Source organism: Ahaetulla prasina, chromosome 8, assembly GCF_028640845.1.
Source record: "Ahaetulla prasina isolate Xishuangbanna chromosome 8, ASM2864084v1, whole genome shotgun sequence".
NCBI lineage: Eukaryota > Metazoa > Chordata > Lepidosauria > Squamata > Colubridae > Ahaetulla > Ahaetulla prasina.
The window spans coordinates 63,759,962-63,778,382 of record NC_080546.1 but is presented as its reverse complement, the minus strand read 5'-3'; the positions used below and the strand labels follow the sequence as shown (position 1 = coordinate 63,778,382).

At 46.8% G+C, this 18,421-nt stretch overlaps 1 protein-coding gene across 3 annotated transcripts in view; it reads right to left on the bottom strand.

Annotated features, from left to right (window-relative positions):
* FBXL5 (F-box and leucine rich repeat protein 5) overlaps window positions 1-18,421 on the bottom strand; it is a 46,133-nt gene that overhangs the window by 6,121 nt on the left and 21,591 nt on the right. For all 3 annotated transcript variants that reach the window (XM_058192311.1, XM_058192313.1, XM_058192312.1), the window contains 4 exons: window positions 16,359-16,484; window positions 4,136-4,284; window positions 3,858-3,940; window positions 1,406-2,137 (listed from right to left, as the gene is read on the bottom strand). In XM_058192311.1, the coding sequence (XP_058048294.1) occupies window positions 1,406-2,137; window positions 3,858-3,940; window positions 4,136-4,284; window positions 16,359-16,484 (1,090 nt within the window). The remainder of the gene's footprint in view (window positions 1-1,405; window positions 2,138-3,857; window positions 3,941-4,135; window positions 4,285-16,358; window positions 16,485-18,421) is intronic.

Below are 18,421 nucleotides of genomic sequence, written 5' to 3'. Positions count from 1 at the left end.
GTTGCTAATTGCTGCTAGGCAAAAAGCAGGCACCCCATGATATGCAGAGATACACCTCCACACCAATGTGGAGGGTATTTTGAGTTATGCTGGTCCTACCCATTAGAAAAACCTTTCTAATATCTATTTTGAAACTTGAAGAATAATGTTGGCAGAATGTAGTGGTCTAGGATCATCTTTGCTGATTTAGGTATCACCAAAGTAAGTCAGCATTAAAAAGCCTTTGATTTTAGTTGTGGACCATGCAAAAGCATCTTTTAGTTTAGATTAGATTAACAGAGTTGGAAGGGACCTTGTAGGTCATCTAGTCCAAACAGGAGATCCTGCACTATTTCCGACAAATGGCAGTCCAATATCTTCCTGAAAGCCTCCAGTGATGAAGCTCCCCAACTTCCAAAGGCAAGCTGTTCGATTGGTTGATTGTTCTGTTAGAAAAGTCTCATTTCTAAGTTGAATCTCTCCTTGGTCAGTTTCTATCCATTATTCCTTGTCTGGCCTTCAGGTGCCTTGGAAAATAGCCTGACCCCTTCCTCTCTATGGCAACCCCTCAAATTTTAGAACACTGCTATCATGTGTCCCCTGATTCTTTTCTTCACAAGACTAGCCATGCCCAGTTCCTATAACCATTCTTCATATGTTTTAGTCTCCAGTCCCCTAATCACCCTGGTTGCTCTTCTTTGCACTTTTTCCAGTTGTTGTTCTAGTTATTAATCAGGGTGTTGATGGCTGGCTATTAAAGTCCTTGTGATATCATGCCCTCAGCTCCTAACTACCTGATAAGACTGGTATAAGTCAGCACTCCTATTGACTGACGAAGGGCCCATTTCCCAGGATTCAGTCATTTCTCTGGCTAGTTTTGTCCCTGCTTGGCCAACAATCACAGTAGCTTCAAAATTTAATGCATTTCCTTGTTCATCGCAAAGTTTTTGTTTTTTTTTGTTTACATTTATACCCCGCCCTTCTCCGAGACTCAGGGCGGCTTACAGTGTATAAGGCAATAGTCTCATTCTATTTGTATATTTTTACAAAGTCAACTTATTGCCCCCCCAACAATCTGGGTCCTCATTTTACCTACCTTATAAAGGATGGAAGGCTGAGTCAACCTTGGGCCGGGCTTGAACCTGCAGTAATTGCAGGCTTTGTGTTCTTAATAACAGGCCTTACCAGCCTGAGCTATCCGGCACACTACATTGGTAGTGTGCTACCAATGCGTTTGGGTCTCCTTGTCTAACCCTATTCTGGATTCTCTCAATGGGGAAAAAAAGTCACTGCTATTCATTGCTTCATTGCTATTGGTCAACTCAGTTGTGTGAGAAATAAAAATACCAAAGAAAGGACTAATGACATGCATTTGTGCTCTGGCTTTTTCAAAACAGCTAGTGATCTCCTGCAACAGATTACTTACCTGAGACCAATATCTGTTATCTGGTAACATCCTGACAAACTGAGGAACTGAAGAACTCGGGCTGTCTTTTGGTCCGATTTTGCACTCCTGAGGTGTGCCAAGTCTTTCCCCTCTATCTGCCTATTAGTCCTTGGTGCGTGGTAAAGTAGCCCAGGGGATGGCTGGAGTGCCTGTAAAGTTTTTAATGCTGACCCGGCACAACAAAAGGAATGGCCACAGTAAGTCAGGGCTGCAGAAGCACAAGGCTCCTGCTCCTGCCAACAGAAACTAGTCCTTAATCCAAAAATGTCTTTATTGTAGCAGGATGCAGAGCAAGGGAAAGGGGAGGCTGGTTCTATCACACAATCTCCTTCCAAATTTCTGTGCTTCCACTCTGCAGCATCTTCAATATCGGCCAGATCTTTGGCATCTAACATCCAGATATAAGCAGAGTTGAAACCCTTTGATCTGACCGGTACATTCCAATGGCTTTCGTTTCCTTCTTCCTTAATCACATTTTCATTTGTTATATAGTGCAGGCCACAATCTTTTTTGCTGAGCTCCAAGGCAATCTCTTTGTTTTTCCACACAGTTTTTCCTCTCCTGTTTTGAAAACTTTTCTGAGATTGTACTTCGTGGGAAGACAAAATCCCTAGAGCTTTAGAAATTTTTCTTACAGCCATATCTGTTATTCTTTCACAACCAGAGAGATCAAGATGCCGGAGACTCTGGCAGCAACCAATCCAAGACCAACTGAAACAAATAATTGTGTAGAATTAACATCATAATGTTTATGTATTTATTTGGACAGTTTATATGGTGGATATTGGCAGCTAACAGTACATTAACAACCCATCCCCAAAGCAAATATTAAAACACTATAACAATAATATGATATGCAATGAAAATGTTCATCCCTTAAGATGAAAAATTTCACCCTTATGTATGTATACTAGGAAAAACACATATCAAATAGGAACCATGACTCTTATTTTCTAAATGGGAATCTCTCTAATCAGCAATAACTGTTTGACTAACTTGCAGGGAAAACACACTACTAAGCAGGGCTCTGCTAAGCCTTTGAAAGGGAGCTCTGCAAAAAGTACTGGCATCAGCAAGGCTGCCTGCATTTCTGCAGTCACATCTTCCAGAATGCCCAGTGTGGTTACTCTTCAAATTACCTCCAACAACATGCACACACAAACACTTCCACTGGAGCTGCCATTAAAGCAAAGATTCATCTTTGCACATACAACTGGGGAAGGGTTGGGAAGCAGCTGCGCCAAGCTTTGCAGAGGCCAACATGCTTCCCAAAACACTTCTTTTGTTAGGTGAGAACCTCATGTTTTTCTTGCCTTGGGTGAACTCCCAACTCCATCTATGGAGATTCTCAGTCATCCAGGTCATGGTTGTCCCAAAAGTGCTTTTTTTCAAGAGGCAACTGAACGTTCTTGTTTTTCTTTGAAGACATTTCACTTCTCATCCAAGAAGCTTCTTCAGCTCTGACTGGATGGTGGGGAATGGAAGGATTTATACTGCTTGCAGACAGCTGGTCATTTGCATTCTTTTAGCAGGTAGTTAAAGTCACCTAGATGTTTATCTGTGTCATGGGGTCACTTGAGTGGTGCAAATTGGTGTGGAATGTTTTGGGGACTGTTGAAAGGACTGTGATTTAGATTGGAGATAGATGATGTCGTATCCTATCACCTCTGAACAGCCCTCTCTCAACGGGGGTGGGGTATGACATCATCTATCTCCAACCTACAACACAATCCTTTCAACAGTTCCAAGAAGGCAAGTTCCAAGATGATACAGATAAACCTCCAGGGTGACCTTAACTACCTGCTGAAAGCAAATGACTAGCTGTCTGCAAGGAGTATAAATCCTTCCATTCCCCACCATCCAGTCAGAGCTGAAGAAGCTTCTCGCATGAGAAGTGAAATGTCTTCAAAGAAAAACCAGAATGTTCAGTTGCCTCTTGAAAAAAAAGCACCTTTGGGAATCCCAATTCCATCCTGCTATTTCTCCCCAGCCAGGCCTTGTGAGCTTCCTTTGGAAGACAAGGCTCTATTACTCTGTCCCGCTCCACTGCATGCATCCATGGGATGCTCCCTGGCCCAAGGCCTGTATCGCAGGCCAGCAGCAGCAGGAAGTTAGTAAAAGTCAGGTGGGCACAGTAGAGATGGGAGGGGGCGGAAAGGCTAATGAGGGGAGGAAGCAAACATTGCGGTCCTAAATACAGGCCAGTTGTCAAGCATTCAAGTTTTGATCACATGATTGTGAGGATGCTGAAACAGTTCTACTGTAACTTCATGGACTGATTGCAACCACCATTCACTCAGCCCCATCTAAATTCAAACTATCTAAAGGTCGTTAAGTGAGGACTATCTGTAAGTGCTGGGAATGATAACATATAACAAGGTAACCAATCTCTCATATATACAGACTACTACTTAAAATAAAAGCTATCAACCTTTCGAATGCAGAATCAGAAATATCAGTCTGAGTGAGATCAAGGTATTCCAGGTTAGGACAAAGTTCCAAGATGTATCTGACCTATATTAAAAACAGTTTAAGAAGGTGAATTATAAAAGGAATGCAGAAAATAGCAAAACATCTTTTCAACTTTTATTTCCTTTATATATTATTAGTTCATCTTAAATGTCAACTAGGAAAAAAAAGGTGACACACATTTTTAAAATACATTCAGGATACTTTTACACTCAAAGAATCACTTATTGTATACTGTACCATTTTATTAGATATGGCTGAACTGTAGGCCAGTACAATGGTTTTCACTGATGAGCCTACTCGTGGCAGAATGTTATGGATTATGCCTTGAAGTAAGTCTTTCTCTTTCTGTACAATGCTGATAGCAGAGGATTCTTCTCCATTTTCTTCTATTCAAAAAAATGAGAAGAAACATTTAAAAATAAAAATGAATGTTCTAAACTACTGTATTAAGAAAAAAACTGGAAGTTTATACTTAATTGCAGTTTATCGTGTCACCTGGATCAATTTGCTGTACTTAATACTATGTTTATTTGAATTAACCCAAGTCATAGCTAACCAAGTGTTAGTATTAGTCCAAGTTCAGTATTCGTATCATACTAAGTTAGCATGTTTCAATCAGTGATACATGTATTAGTAATTGTATGTAGATACAATTTAGATGGGACATGACTTTCCTGCCTGAAAAGAAAAAACAGAATATATACACATACATTATACGTAATCAAGGTGCTGAACCTATTTTCTGCCTCCTATTTTTCTAACAACAGCCTGTGAGGTAGATTGGGCTGAGAGGAGACGTTGGACTTACCTGAATGTTCTTTCTATGTGTGCTGCAGGAAAGTCCAAGCATGGGATTCAATTTGTCTGATTGGCCAGAGACTGAGTTGTAAAAAGAGGCCATGCCTCTTCCTCCCAGCCAAGCCTCAATTTTTTTAACCATGACATGGATCTGGAGATGACATCGACAAACCGATGAAATCAACCACTCCTGGACCCTGGACCGTGCCAGAACCAGGTGGGATTGGACTCTCCTGCAGCGCTCATAGAAAGTACGTTCAGGTAAATCCAACGCCTCTTCTCTTGTGCACTGCTTGGAGAGTTGAAGCATGGGATATACCCAAGCTAAATTGTCGTAGGGCAGGAAACAGATTGGTCTAGGGTCCCCTCAGCCAGCAGAACCTGCTGCAACACTCGTCTTCCAAACGCTGCCTCAGCCGAAGCAAACCTGTCCAATTTGTAATTCCTGAAAAATGGCGAAGGGGAAGCCCAGGTGGCTGCCCTGCAAATCTCTAGGTCGAGGCTTGCGTAGCCCAGGTTGCAGTAGTTGCTGTGCTTCTGGTTGAATGAGCCGTGATGCAGCCTGGAGTAGGCCTATGTTTGTAGGCCAACGCAGTACAGGCCTTCAGCCAGCATCCAATTGTAGATGGCAACACTTTCCTGCCCATAGACCCGGGTTGAAATGAAACGAACAGAAACTCTATCGGAAATCGACCTTACATTTTGTGTACTTGCAAAGCACTCTGCAAACATCTAAGGAATGCCAGTGCCGTTCTCGCAGATGTCTGGGCTTTGGGCAAAAGTCCAGCAAAATTACTTCTTGCAACCTATGAAACCAGGTGTTGAATTTAAGGACAAAGGTCAAGTCCAATAGAAGTATGACCCTATTTGGATGAAAAATGCACAAGTCTTGTACAGAGAGAGCCGCCAGTTCCGAGATTCTGCGTGCTGACGTGATCACTACCAAAAAGGCAACCTTGAAGGTAAGCAGTCTGATGCTGGCAGACCCCAAGGGCTCAAACAGAGGAGATGTGAGTGCCTGCAAGATGACGGATCGGTCTCATGTTGGGTAACGATGGATGTTTGGAAGTAAGAGGTTGGAAACCCCTTTCAAAAAACTACGCACCCTTGGGTGCCGTGAAAGAGGGATAATTCCCTCACCTGGTAGGATTGTGGCCAAGGCTGCCACTTGCCGGCAAAGAGTGTTTGTGGATAAACCTTTATCAAGTCCCACTTGCAGGAAATTTAACACTTTTGGAACTGTCACCGATTTATTTATTTATTTATTTATTCGTATTTTTATACCGCCCTATCTCCCTAAGGACTCAGCCATATAAAAACACAGAAATATACAAAATAAAACATTCAACTAAAAAACTTATTATAAAGGCCAAATATTTAAAATCAGATATAAATAGTAAAACCCAATTTAAAACCAAAGCTAAAATTTAGTCATTAAAAATTTAAAACCCTAGTCCAGTCCTGCACAAATGAATAGATGTGTCTTAAGCTCATGCGGAAGGTCCAAGGTCAGGAAGTTGACGAAGTCCTGGGGGAAGCTCGTTCCAGAGGGTGGGAGCCCCCACAGAAAAGGCCCTTCCCCTGGGCGTCGCCAGTCGGCACTGCCTGGCCGACGGCACCCTGAGGAGTCCCTCTCTGTGAGAGCGCACGGGTCGGTGGGAGGCATTCGGTGGCAGCAGACGGTCCCGTAAGTAACCCGGCCCTATGCCATGGAGCGCTTTGAAGATCATTACCAAAACCTTGAAGCGCACCCGGAAAACCACAGGTAGCCAGTGCAGTCTGCGCAGGAGAGGTGTTATGTGGGAGCCACGAGGGGCTCCCTCTATCACCCGCGCAGCTGCATTCTGAACTACCTGGAGTCTCCGGGTGCTCCTCAAGGGGAGCCCCATGTAGAGAGCATTGCAGTAGTCCAGCCGAGATGTCACGAGAGCATGAGTGACCGTGCACAAGGCATCCCGGTCTAGAAAGGGGCGCAACTGGCGAACCAGGCGAACCTGGTGAAAGGCTCTCCTGGAGACGGCCGTCAAATGGTCTTCAAAAGACAGCCGTCCATCCAGGAGAACGCCCAAATTGCGCACCCTCTCCATTGGGGCCAATGACTCACCCCCAACAGTCAGCCACGGCTGCAGCTGACTGTACCGGGATGCCGGCATCCACAGCCACTCTGTCTTGGAGGGATTGAGCTTGAGCCTGTTTCTCCCCATCCAGACCCGTACGGCCTCCAGACACCGGGACAGCACCTCGATAGCTTCATTGGGGTGGTCCGGTGTGGAAAAGTACAGCTGAGTATCGTCAGCGTACAGCTGGTACCTCACACCGAAACCACTGATGATCTCACCCAGCGGCTTCATATAGATGTTGAACAAGAGGGGCGAGAGAATCGACCCCTGAGGCACCCCACAAGTGAGGCGTCTCGGGGCCGACCTCTGCCCCCCCGTCAACACCGTCTGCGACCGATCGTAGAGATAGGAGGAGAACCACCGATAAACGGTGCCTCCCACTCCCAATCCCTCCAACCGGTGCAGCAGGATACCATGGTCGATGGCATCGAAAGCCGCTGAGAGGTCTAATAGGACCAAGGCAGAGGAATAACCCCTGTCCCTGGCCCTCCAGAGATCATCCACCAACGCGACCAAAGCCGTCTCAGTGCTGTAACCGGGCCGGAAGCCAGACTGGAACGGGTCTAGATAGACGGTTTCCTCCAGGTACCGGGGCAGCTGACATGCCACCACACTCTCTATAACCTTCGCCGCGAAGCGAAGGTTGGAGACCGGATGATAATTACCTAACACAGCTGGATCCAGGGAAGGCTTCTTGAGGAGAGGCCTCACCACCGCCTCTTTCAAGGCGGCCGGGAAGACCCCCTCCAACAAAGAAGCATTTGTAAGCCCCTGGAGCCAGCCTCGTGTCACATCCTGTGCGGCCAGCACCAACCAGGAGGGACACGGGTCCAGTAAACATGTGGTGGCATTCAGCCTACCCAGCAACCTGTCCATGTCCTCGGGAGCCACAGGGTCAAACTCATCCCAAACACTCTCAACAAGACGGCTCTCAGACATCCCACCCAGATCTACCCAATTTTGGTCCAGACCGTCCCGAAGCTGAACGATTTTGTCGTATAGATAACCACTAAACTCCTCAGCACGTCCCTGCAACGAGTCATCCCGCTCCCCCTGTTGAAGGAGGGAGCGAGTTACCAGAAACAGGGCGGCCGGGCGGTTATCTGCCGACGCAATGAGGGAGGAGACGTAGCAACGTCTCGCTTCCCCCATTGCCACTAGGTAGGTCCTAGTATAGGACCTAACTAGTGTCCGATCAGCCTCCGAACGACTGGACCTCCAAGAACTCTCTAGGCGTCTTCTCCGACGTTTCATCTCCCTCAGCTCCTCTGAATACCAGGGAGCTGGTTAAGACCTACGCCGGGTCAGAGGCCGCAAAGGCATGACACGATCCAAGGCCCCCGCCGCGGCTCGTTCCCAAGCCACGACAAGTTCCTCGGCCGTGCCGTGAGCCAGACCCTCAGGAAACAGCCCAAGCTCCGTCTGGAACCTCTCCGGGTCCATCAGGCGCCTGGGACGGAACCAACGAATTGGTTCCGTCTCCCTGCGGTGTTGAGTGGCGGTCAGAAAGTCTAGGCGAAGGAGGAAGTGATCTGACCATGACAAAGGCTCAATGACTAAATCCCTCAAGTCCAGATCCTTCAACCACTGTCCAGAGATGAAAATCAAATCCAGAGTGCCACCCCCACTGTGAGTAGGGCCATCAACTACTTGAGTCAGGTCCAGGGCTGTCATGGAAGCCGTGAACTCCCGAGCAACTGAAGATGACAGTGAAGATGTGGGAATCAACTTTTCCTTGGTGCATCAACAACAAAATGCACCATGTGGCATCATATATTCTGTTCGTTGAAGCCCATCGAGATGCTAGAAGAGGCGAAATCACTTTTCTAGAAAAGTGTCCCTTCTGCAGGATCTCCCTTTCAAGTGCCAAACGGCCAACTGGAGCCACTGGGGGTCCGGGTGTTGCACTGCCCCCTGGCTGAGGCAGATCCTGTGAGGTGGAATCTTCCATGGATGCAAAGCGCCACTAGGTCCACAAACCACGGGCGCTGCGGCCAGTGAGGTGCCACCAGTCTGCCTCTTCCTCCAAGATCTTCCTGATGACCCTCAGTATGAATGGGGTCGGAGGGAAGGCATATAACAGGTCGGGAGGCCGTGGGCAGCAGATGGCGTTGGTGCCCTCGGCCGCTGGTGTCCGGAATCTGTAGAAAAATCTCAGAAGTTGAGTGTCTATTTTGGACTGGCTGGGAGTCCGAACTTCACTGTTATTTGGTGAAATAGGTCTGGGTGGAATCACCATTTGGACGGATTAATGATTGTCCTGCTCAACTAGTCCGCTTGAGTATTGGAAACTTCGGAGATGTGTTCTGCTCGCAATGACAGCAGGTGTCTCTCCACCTAAAGAAATAAGTCCATTGTCTCGCACATCAGAGCCTTGGAACACGTGCTGCCCTGTTGGTTCACATGCACTTTGGCTGTTACATTGTCTGTCAGCAGAAGCATGTGCTGACCTGACAATACAGTCTGAAAATGGCATAGTGCCATGTGTGCCGCTCTCAGTTCCAACAAATTGATGTCGTTGAGAAGTTCCTCTGGAGACCACCGACCTTGGATTACTCGGGATTCCAGGTGGGCCCCACAGCCAAACAGGCTGGCATCTGAGGTCAAAACCAGCCAGGATGGTTCTTTGAACAAACAGCCTTTCTCCATGGCTATGACGTCCACCAGTCTAAAGACTTGAGCACCCGCCCGGGAACCCTGTTCCTGGCATTTGAATTTCTGCACCCTAATTTCTGTCTGGGCAAAAGGAGCCATTGCAAGGCCCATGTATGAAATCGAGTCCAAGGCATGATAGCTAGGCAGGATATCATCTTTCCCAACAGTTGGGAAAGAAGTATCAATGGTACTAGTTTTAAAGATTTGACCTGTGTCACTATGGCTCTTATGCTGGCTCTGCGTTCCTGTGAAAGGAAAACTTGAGATGTCTGTGTATTGATTACTGCTCCTAAATCTATGATGCTGGTGGACGGTGTCATTTGGCTTTTCTCCCAGTTCACAGAGAACCCATGATCCTGGAGAGTTTGGACCACGATCTGAAGGTCCTGTTCTGCCTGCAGTGTGGACAATGACTGGATTAATATGTCGTCCAGATAGCATTGTAATTGTATGGGTCTTGCCCGCAGATGGGCTGCTACGACATTTAGTAATTTGGTGAAGGTCTGTGGGGCCGATGAAAGGCCGAAGGGAAGGGCCTTGTATTGCCAAGAGGGCGCGAGGTGCATGGAGTGCATAGCTTGGCCTCCTGCTGCTTTTGTGACTACAGTTGGCCACAAAAGCAGCCACGCTTGAACTGGGAGGCCTCCACGTGTAATATTGAGTTTATGCGTCTTGCTCCAGCGAGAGGGTGCAGCCAGGAGCTTGGCAGCCAGGGAAGATGGGGTTTTGAGATGCAAAGGAGGAAGGGGTGATCTCCCACTCCCTCCTCCATCCCACTGCAGGGCTGCCACGGAGCTCACACAGGGCAGCGCGACCGCTGGCGAAGGGGGCCCTGGAAGGCTGATGGCAGGGGAGGTGCTCCAGATATCTGGTTGAGTTGCCCCACGTCAGGCCCCACGTCAGGCAGGAGAGTAGTGCAACCAGACAATGAGGCCATGCAGGGCCTGCAGCAGCAGGTGCAGCAGCTGGGTAGAGGCGGGGGGGGAGCCGATTCCAACATGCCACATGACTTTCTGCCTCATTATAGCAGCAGCTGAGCAAGAGTCGAGCTCCAGACCTGGCAGAGCACAAACTATGGTCACCGCCTGCCCAGAGCCACAAGATAAGCTGTGGAAGAGAGGGGCCCTCAGCTGTGAGGTTGCCTGGCACTGTAGGCAGGGGTGGGGCTGGCAAGAGTGCACCAGAAACATCTCCAGGTGCGAACGAGAGGCAGCTCCTGGCTTTTGCTGGCTCAGTTGATCTGCGGGCCCCAATTAAGGGCCCGAGCAGCCATGAGGTGACCTGGGAAGAGAAGATGGCTGGCCACCCCATCCCCTTCACTAGGGCTTATTTTTGGGGTAGGGCTTATATTAGGTCCACCCCAGGGGTGAAATCTAAAAATTTTCCCTACCGTGGGCATGGCTTAATTGGTGGGTGTGGCTTGGTGGTCAGATGACTGGGTGGGCGTGACCAATAACAAATAATTTACTGAATATTTACTGAATCTGCATATTTACTGAATCTGCACTACTATTAATCGTTTCATAGTTCCCATCACCAATCTCTTTCCACTTATGACTGTATGACTATAACTTGTTGCTAGCAATCCTTATGATTTATATTGATATATTGATCATCAATTGTGTTGTAAATGTTGTACCTTGATGAACGTATCTTTTCTTTTATGTACACTGAGAGCATATGCACCAAGACAAATTCCTTGTGTGTCCAATCACACTTGGCCAATAAAAATTCTATTCTATTCTATTCTAATAAAAATAATAAACAAAGTATTAAAAACAATAAAAGGTACCAAAACCAACTTTCACACTTTACAAACAACACAAAACAACCAACTGACTCACACAATGTAAAAGCAGCTGCACTTCACCCAAAATGGACCCTGCAACAAGCAGCAACCTCAGTCACAAAAAGCTCAAAAACCAACTTTCACTTTACACACACGCAACACAACACAACACAACACACTCTCTCTCTCTCGCTCTCTCTCTCACACACACACACAAAATACCGCATACAGCTTTATGAGATTTTGCGTGTTTGTGTAGTTAGAGTGAAACACTACAGAAACACACCAAATCTCAGAAAGCTGCACAAATATTTTATTTTATTTTATTATTTTATTTATTTTTTTAGATCAGGGGTCTCCAACCGCCCTGAGTCCTTTGGGAGATAGGGCGGTATATAAATTCGAATAATAAAATAAATAAATAAACCTTAGTAACTTTAAGGTTTGTGGACTTCAATTCCCAGAGTTCCTCAGCCAGCAAAGCAGTCAGTCAGTTGCTAGCAGATTCAGGCAGGTGGATTTTACACAGGCATAATCAGTTGCTAGCTGATGCTTTGCAGCCGAAGGAAGGGCCTTGTATTGCCAAGAGGGCGCGAGGTGCATGGAGTGCATAGCTTGGCCTCCTGCTGCTTTTGTGACTACAGTTGGCCACAAAAGCAGCCACGCTTGAACTGGGAGGCCTCCACGTGTAATATTGAGTTTATGCGTCTTGCTCCAGCGAGAGGGTGCAGCCAGGAGCTTGGCAGCCAGGGAAGATGGGGTTTTGAGATGCAAAGGAGGAAGGGGTGATCTCCCACTCCCTCCTCCATCCCACTGCAGGGCTGCCACGGAGCTCACACAGGGCAGCGCGACCGCTGGCGAAGGGGGCCCTGGAAGGCTGATGGCAGGGGAGGTGCTCCAGATATCTGGTTGAGTTGCCCCACGTCAGGCAGGAGCAGCCCAACTGGGCTGCTGAGAGTAGTGCAGCCAGACAATGAGGCCATGCAGGGCCTGCAGCAGCAGGTGCAGCAGCTGGGTAGAGGCGGGGGGGAGCCGATTCCGACATGCCACATGACTTTCTGCCTCATTATAGCAGCAGCTGAGCAAGAGTCGAGCTCCAGACCTGGCAGAGCACAAACTATGGTCACCGCCTGCCCAGAGCCACAAGATAAGCTGTGGAAGAGAGGGGCCCTCAGCTGTGAGGTTGCCTGGCACTGTAGGCAGGGGTGGGGCTGGCAAGAGTGCACCAGAAACATCTCCAGGTGCGAACGAGAGGCAGCTCCTGGCTTTTGCTGGCTCAGTTGATCTGCGGGCCCCAATTAAGGGCCCGAGCAGCCATGAGGTGACCTGGGAAGAGAAGATGGCTGGCCACCCCATCCCCTTCACTAGGGCTTATTTTTGGGGTAGGGCTTATATTAGGTCCACCCCAGGGGTGAAATCTAAAAATTTTCCCTACCGTGGGCATGGCTTAATTGGTGGGTGTGGCTTGGTGGTCAGATGACTGGGTGGGCGTGACCAATAACAAATAATTTACTGAATATTTACTGAATCTGCATATTTACTGAATCTGCACTACTATTAATCGTTTCATAGTTCCCATCACCAATCTCTTTCCACTTATGACTGTATGACTATAACTTGTTGCTAGCAATCCTTATGATTTATATTGATATATTGATCATCAATTGTGTTGTAAATGTTGTACCTTGATGAACGTATCTTTTCTTTTATGTACACTGAGAGCATATGCACCAAGACAAATTCCTTGTGTGTCCAATCACACTTGGCCAATAAAAATTCTATTCTATTCTATTCTAATAAAAATAATAAACAAAGTATTAAAAACAATAAAAGGTACCAAAACCAACTTTCACACTTTACAAACAACACAAAACAACCAACTGACTCACACAATGTAAAAGCAGCTGCACTTCACCCAAAATGGACCCTGCAACAAGCAGCAACCTCAGTCACAAAAAGCTCAAAAACCAACTTTCACTTTACACACACGCAACACAACACAACACAACACACTCTCTCTCTCTCGCTCTCTCTCTCACACACACACACAAAATACCGCATACAGCTTTATGAGATTTTGCGTGTTTGTGTAGTTAGAGTGAAACACTACAGAAACACACCAAATCTCAGAAAGCTGCACAAATATTTTATTTTATTTTATTATTTTATTTATTTTTTTAGATCAGGGGTCTCCAACCGCCCTGAGTCCTTTGGGAGATAGGGCGGTATATAAATTCGAATAATAAAATAAATAAATAAACCTTAGTAACTTTAAGGTTTGTGGACTTCAATTCCCAGAGTTCCTCAGCCAGCAAAGCAGTCAGTCAGTTGCTAGCAGATTCAGGCAGGTGGATTTTACACAGGCATAATCAGTTGCTAGCTGATGCTTTGCAGCCCGAAAGGAAGCAGGAATAAGGTAAGTGGGGAAGGGGCGATTGGGTGGGCATGGGCTGTTGTAAAGAAGTTGTTACAAATGATTTTAAAAGCCTGTGATGATGAGGCAACTCATCTGGGATCACCAGAGGAAAAAAAAGTTTTTAAAAGGCTCCTCTGACGATCCCATGAGGCTTGCCTCATGGCAGCCTCATGCTGCCGTGAGGCAAGCTGAAGACCTTGTAGAAAACATGTTTTTTAAGGTTCTGGTGATAAGAAATTCAGGTGGGATTGCCAGAAGAGCCTTTTAAACCTTTTTTTTTTAACAACCTCTTCGGCTGAAGAGGTTTTTTTAAAAAAAGAAGAGTGAAAAAAGCTGAGCTGCGGGAGCCTCAAAGGCTTTTTTTTTACTTTTAAAGGCATGTTTTCGGCTGAAGAAAAACTGCTTTTAAAAGTAAAAAAAACACCTCTGCTGATGGTGCGGCTCGGCAGAGGCAGAGGGGGTGGGGCCAGGGATTTTTGCCCCTGGTTCTCCGAACCAGCAGCCATCACTACCGGATCGAGCTAGCCGGTCCGAACCGGGAGCATTTCACCCCTGGCCCACCCCCAAAAAATTAGGCTATGACTTATTTTCGGGGTAAGTCATATTTTTGGGGAAACACAGTAATTCCAATTCACCCCGGGTGGGTTTGCTGCTAGTCTTCCAGGGAGAAGCCTTTCCTCTCTCACTCACTCCTCCAAACTTTTAAGTCTCTTTTGCCAGTTCATATAGGGATTACATTTTTGTAGCCATGCCAGCCCAGCAACAGGGGTCTCTCCATCCCTAAAGCCACAATAAAACTCAGGGTCTCCTAGTTGCAGCCCATTCTCATCACCACTGGTTCCATTATAAAGTGAGTCAGGGCTCCCCCAGCCATAGTCCCATCTAGCTAACAAAATGCTATGGTACCCTTAACTGTTGGAGTCTGAGTCCTAATTTTTCCACCAACTCAGGCTCACCACGTATCTGACGCAGCCGGAGTCCAATAAAGCCAACATCTTCTCCTGAGCTCTCGACAATGGCACATTCAGCTCAACTGGGATGGTTATGGGGTTTACAGGGTAATTTACCAGGCAATCGTCATCTGAGTTGTTGCTCCTCCTCTCTGGGGTTGGTCAGAGTTCCCTGCCAGGAAGGGAGAACTCAAGAACTTCAACTCCCTCTAACACCATCTCGCGGAGCCTTGAGATGGCTTTTCCCACCTTTTTCCCAGGGTTACCAACCGTCTTTGGGGTTGTTTTGGTGAGTTGGCAGTTGGTGGCTTGATGCCTTTCCTTCCCGCTCTTGAAGCATCCGGCACGTCAGCATTTGGGGCTAAAATTGTGTCCAGGTGTTCTCAGGGCCTTCGCTTTCACCAGAAGGGGAGAACGACGCCAACTGCAAGTGTTTCAGCTGCAGGACCTAACCAGGTCTATCTCCACCTCTTCGGCTAGCATGTAACACTGCTGGAAAGAGTGCCATGGGGTGGGGGGCTCCCTATGAGATGCAGGTGTTGTATACATTGTCGTTGAGCCCATCTTGGAAGCACTCTATTAGGATGTCCTCTGGCCAGCCGGCACATCAGCTCACGAAACACTTGGTTGTACGCTGCCACTCCCCTGTAACACTGATTGATGGTTTTGATGCAGGTTCTAGTCTTGCATTGGGAACTGGGTGTTTGAACTGCTTGCGCAAGACTATCATTGGGGAAGGGGCTGTGCTGCATGATGGTGGCAGAGCTGCTTGGGCCAGGATGGCTCCAGGTGAGCTGCCATTCCCCCTGTTGCGGCCGCCTGCATTATGGCACCATCTCCCATCAGCTCTTGTGGAATTGAGGCTCAGCTAGCTGGGCAAGAAGTTCTTTGTCCCGCCCATTTCTAAAGGCATATTTTGGGAACTTGGTGCCTCAGGTGCTGGTGTAAATTTCTATCCCAGGACTGGCATCCTTGAAGCTTGGCAGATAGCTCGGTCTTGGCACCTCTGGTTCCTGTTAGTGTCCATACTCCCCAATTTCCCATAGCATTCTTTCACATCTCCAGCATGCTTCCTTTCCAGATGCCCCCCTCCCCCCAGTCGCTAGCGAGCTTCAAAGAAAGTGAAGATGAGCAGCTGATGCCCGCTGTCTTATCCAATATACTAAACCTGTTCTCTAACATATAGCAAACAGCAAAAATCAAACAATTCACATTATAGTAAGCCTTAAAGTACGAACCCAACCAAGTTGTCAAACTGCAGTTAAGCAAAAATTTGCAAATTTTTTTTTCATTTGCAGAAAGTAGGGGAAAATCTCCTTATGGTCATTATAGATGATTAACATAATTGTAATCTGACCTTCTCTAATCTTTCCAGATATTGGGACTAAAATTCTCAAAATTTCACACTGGTGTAAATATGCAAATTATAAGAACTATTGATTTAACACAGGATAAAGCCAGGCTAGGAATGGCTGATGAAAACTATCATTTCCCAAGATAAGCTTTACTTAATGCCAACCTCATCATATTGTTGTTGGCATCAACTCTTTGAAGAGGAACAGGTGAAGAAACCTGGCAACCATATAGTCATTCTATAACAGACACCATACATATGAGCAGTATTCCAGTTTGAATTCTCACAGCTGGTCATTTTGTGGAAGTGAACTATGAGATTAATGCTCAATGTTCAAATCTTTAGGACAGACAAAACTGAACAAGGCAGACAGCTCACCAGATTCATCTATATCAGCATCTTCATCCCATTCATGAAAAGCCTGACTTTCATCTTTTCTGTTTTTCACCCATTCTTCATCTGGCTCCGTATCAGGATCACCTGGTGGGCCATGGGACCAATTTCCTGATCAGTCAGTAAGAAATATAATTCATTAAAGAAGCCTTGGCATTTTGTCCATAACCAAGCAGCATAACAACATAAGCTGATCACAGGTATGTAAAAGAGAAAGGATAAAAGACTGCATATTGCTTTCTCATCCTTATAGGTTTTAAAAATAGTACCTGCAAAATTGGAGTGTTGCCATACCTTTCCAGACTACAAAATCTTTAGTGGCTGAATCATTCAAATAATTCCCAGACACAGTTCATTCTCAACTCTTAAGCTTCCAGAAACATGTCTATCAGAAAATGCTAATACTTTTTAGGTTTGTTGTTAGAATGGAAAACAAAATGAAGGGGGGGATAAAAAACCTCAATAAATAAAGTAGCAAATATCTATTTACTTAGTTCAATAAAGATCCATATCATTTCCATATAATTAAAAAGAGAATAGACTGGGTTTTAAAACTCCTAAATTTATAAATGCTGTATTTCAAAAGCAAGGGCAAGAGATTGCCTAACTTAATGTCATTCAATCTGTTGGCTTATAGTTTTCTACACATATAACTGAAGATAAGGCACTGTATAGGTCCAAGTCTAGAGAGCTTTGCAAATCCAAGTTTGACAATTACTAACTACAGTAATTTTCACACTGTAAAAACCTAAATATTTAGATCAAATCATTATCATTATCATCTTAGCCATTGTCTATCCAGTCAGCTTTGAAAGCCAAACTAGATCGAAGGCTTCCGCACTGCCACTTTCTCCTATGTGGGAAAGTAGGAGCGGGGAGGGGGGGGTAGTAGAAGGGGCCATTAGATATAATAACATTCTTCCTGCCGGTCAAGATCAGGCCAGGACTGCATCTGGAGAAGGAGTGGTCGGAGGATGTCTCGAGATGGGACGGTTGGCGATTGGAGCATGTGATCGGCAGAGGGGCCAGGGGGGTTGGGTTTGGAGTGTGTTTCACTGGGGGGAAGACCCTGTTCTCCCAGATTCAGATTTCCCCGGTTGTGCCAGTTTACCTAGTCTAGTAAAAGAACTTTGAAAGATACTTGCTTCGGAGTCTTTACTTAAAGACGGGTTTTTTTCTGGAACGCTGAAATTAATCCGAATCCACCTTTAGAACATAGCGGCACCCCCGGAAATGGGGCCGTCAGGGGTGCTGGGCGCCAGCATCCACCAAACCCTTTGGGTGGTGCAAAGACCCAGTGACAGTGGAGGAGAAAGAAGAGATCACAGAGGGGGCAGTGGGGATGGATGCTCAAGGCCCTATTGACACCCGGTTCGTGTGGTACATGCCATTGAGGCTGCAGAGGAGGCCCAAAGGCTGGGTGCTCGGCCCAAGGAATCAGATTCCTGGAAAAGTTGTCAGTCTGATCCAACTCCTGAAAGGGGACCAGAGGTGAGATTGCCAGGATATCATGCCGGCCCCAGCCCAACGAAATCACCCCCTCCTGCTTTCCAGCCAGAGTGGAGAGTGGGGACAGCTGTAGAGTCCAGAGATTCCCAAGAATGGAGCCTGCTGCCTCCGTTGCGAAGTCGGTCCTTGACTGGACTCCTTGAGAGTCTTGAGCGCATGAAAGTGGGAAGCTATGCACCCCACTCCCAGACTCCTCAAGTGAGATGGAGCTTAGCACAGACTACGTTCACCTTCCCCCTTGCAGGGGAGAGATTAGCGGAGCTCAAGCCTGTCCTGACGTGGCTAGAGGCAAACCAATCAGCTTACAGGCACAGCAGGGAGGTTACGCAGCTGGAAGACATCAAATGCCGCTGGCATGGGGAATGCAACCTCCCCCTATGGAGCCCCCTCGCCTGCCAGCCTTTCTGCTCCCTCCTGCAGAATCCATCCCCCCAAGCTGGAAATTCTATCCCGGCCAAGGGTGGGTCCAGTGCCAGTGGTATCCAGCCTCATCTGCTCCAAATTTCCAGGGGTTCCCCTGGCCTCAGTATGGCCCAGCG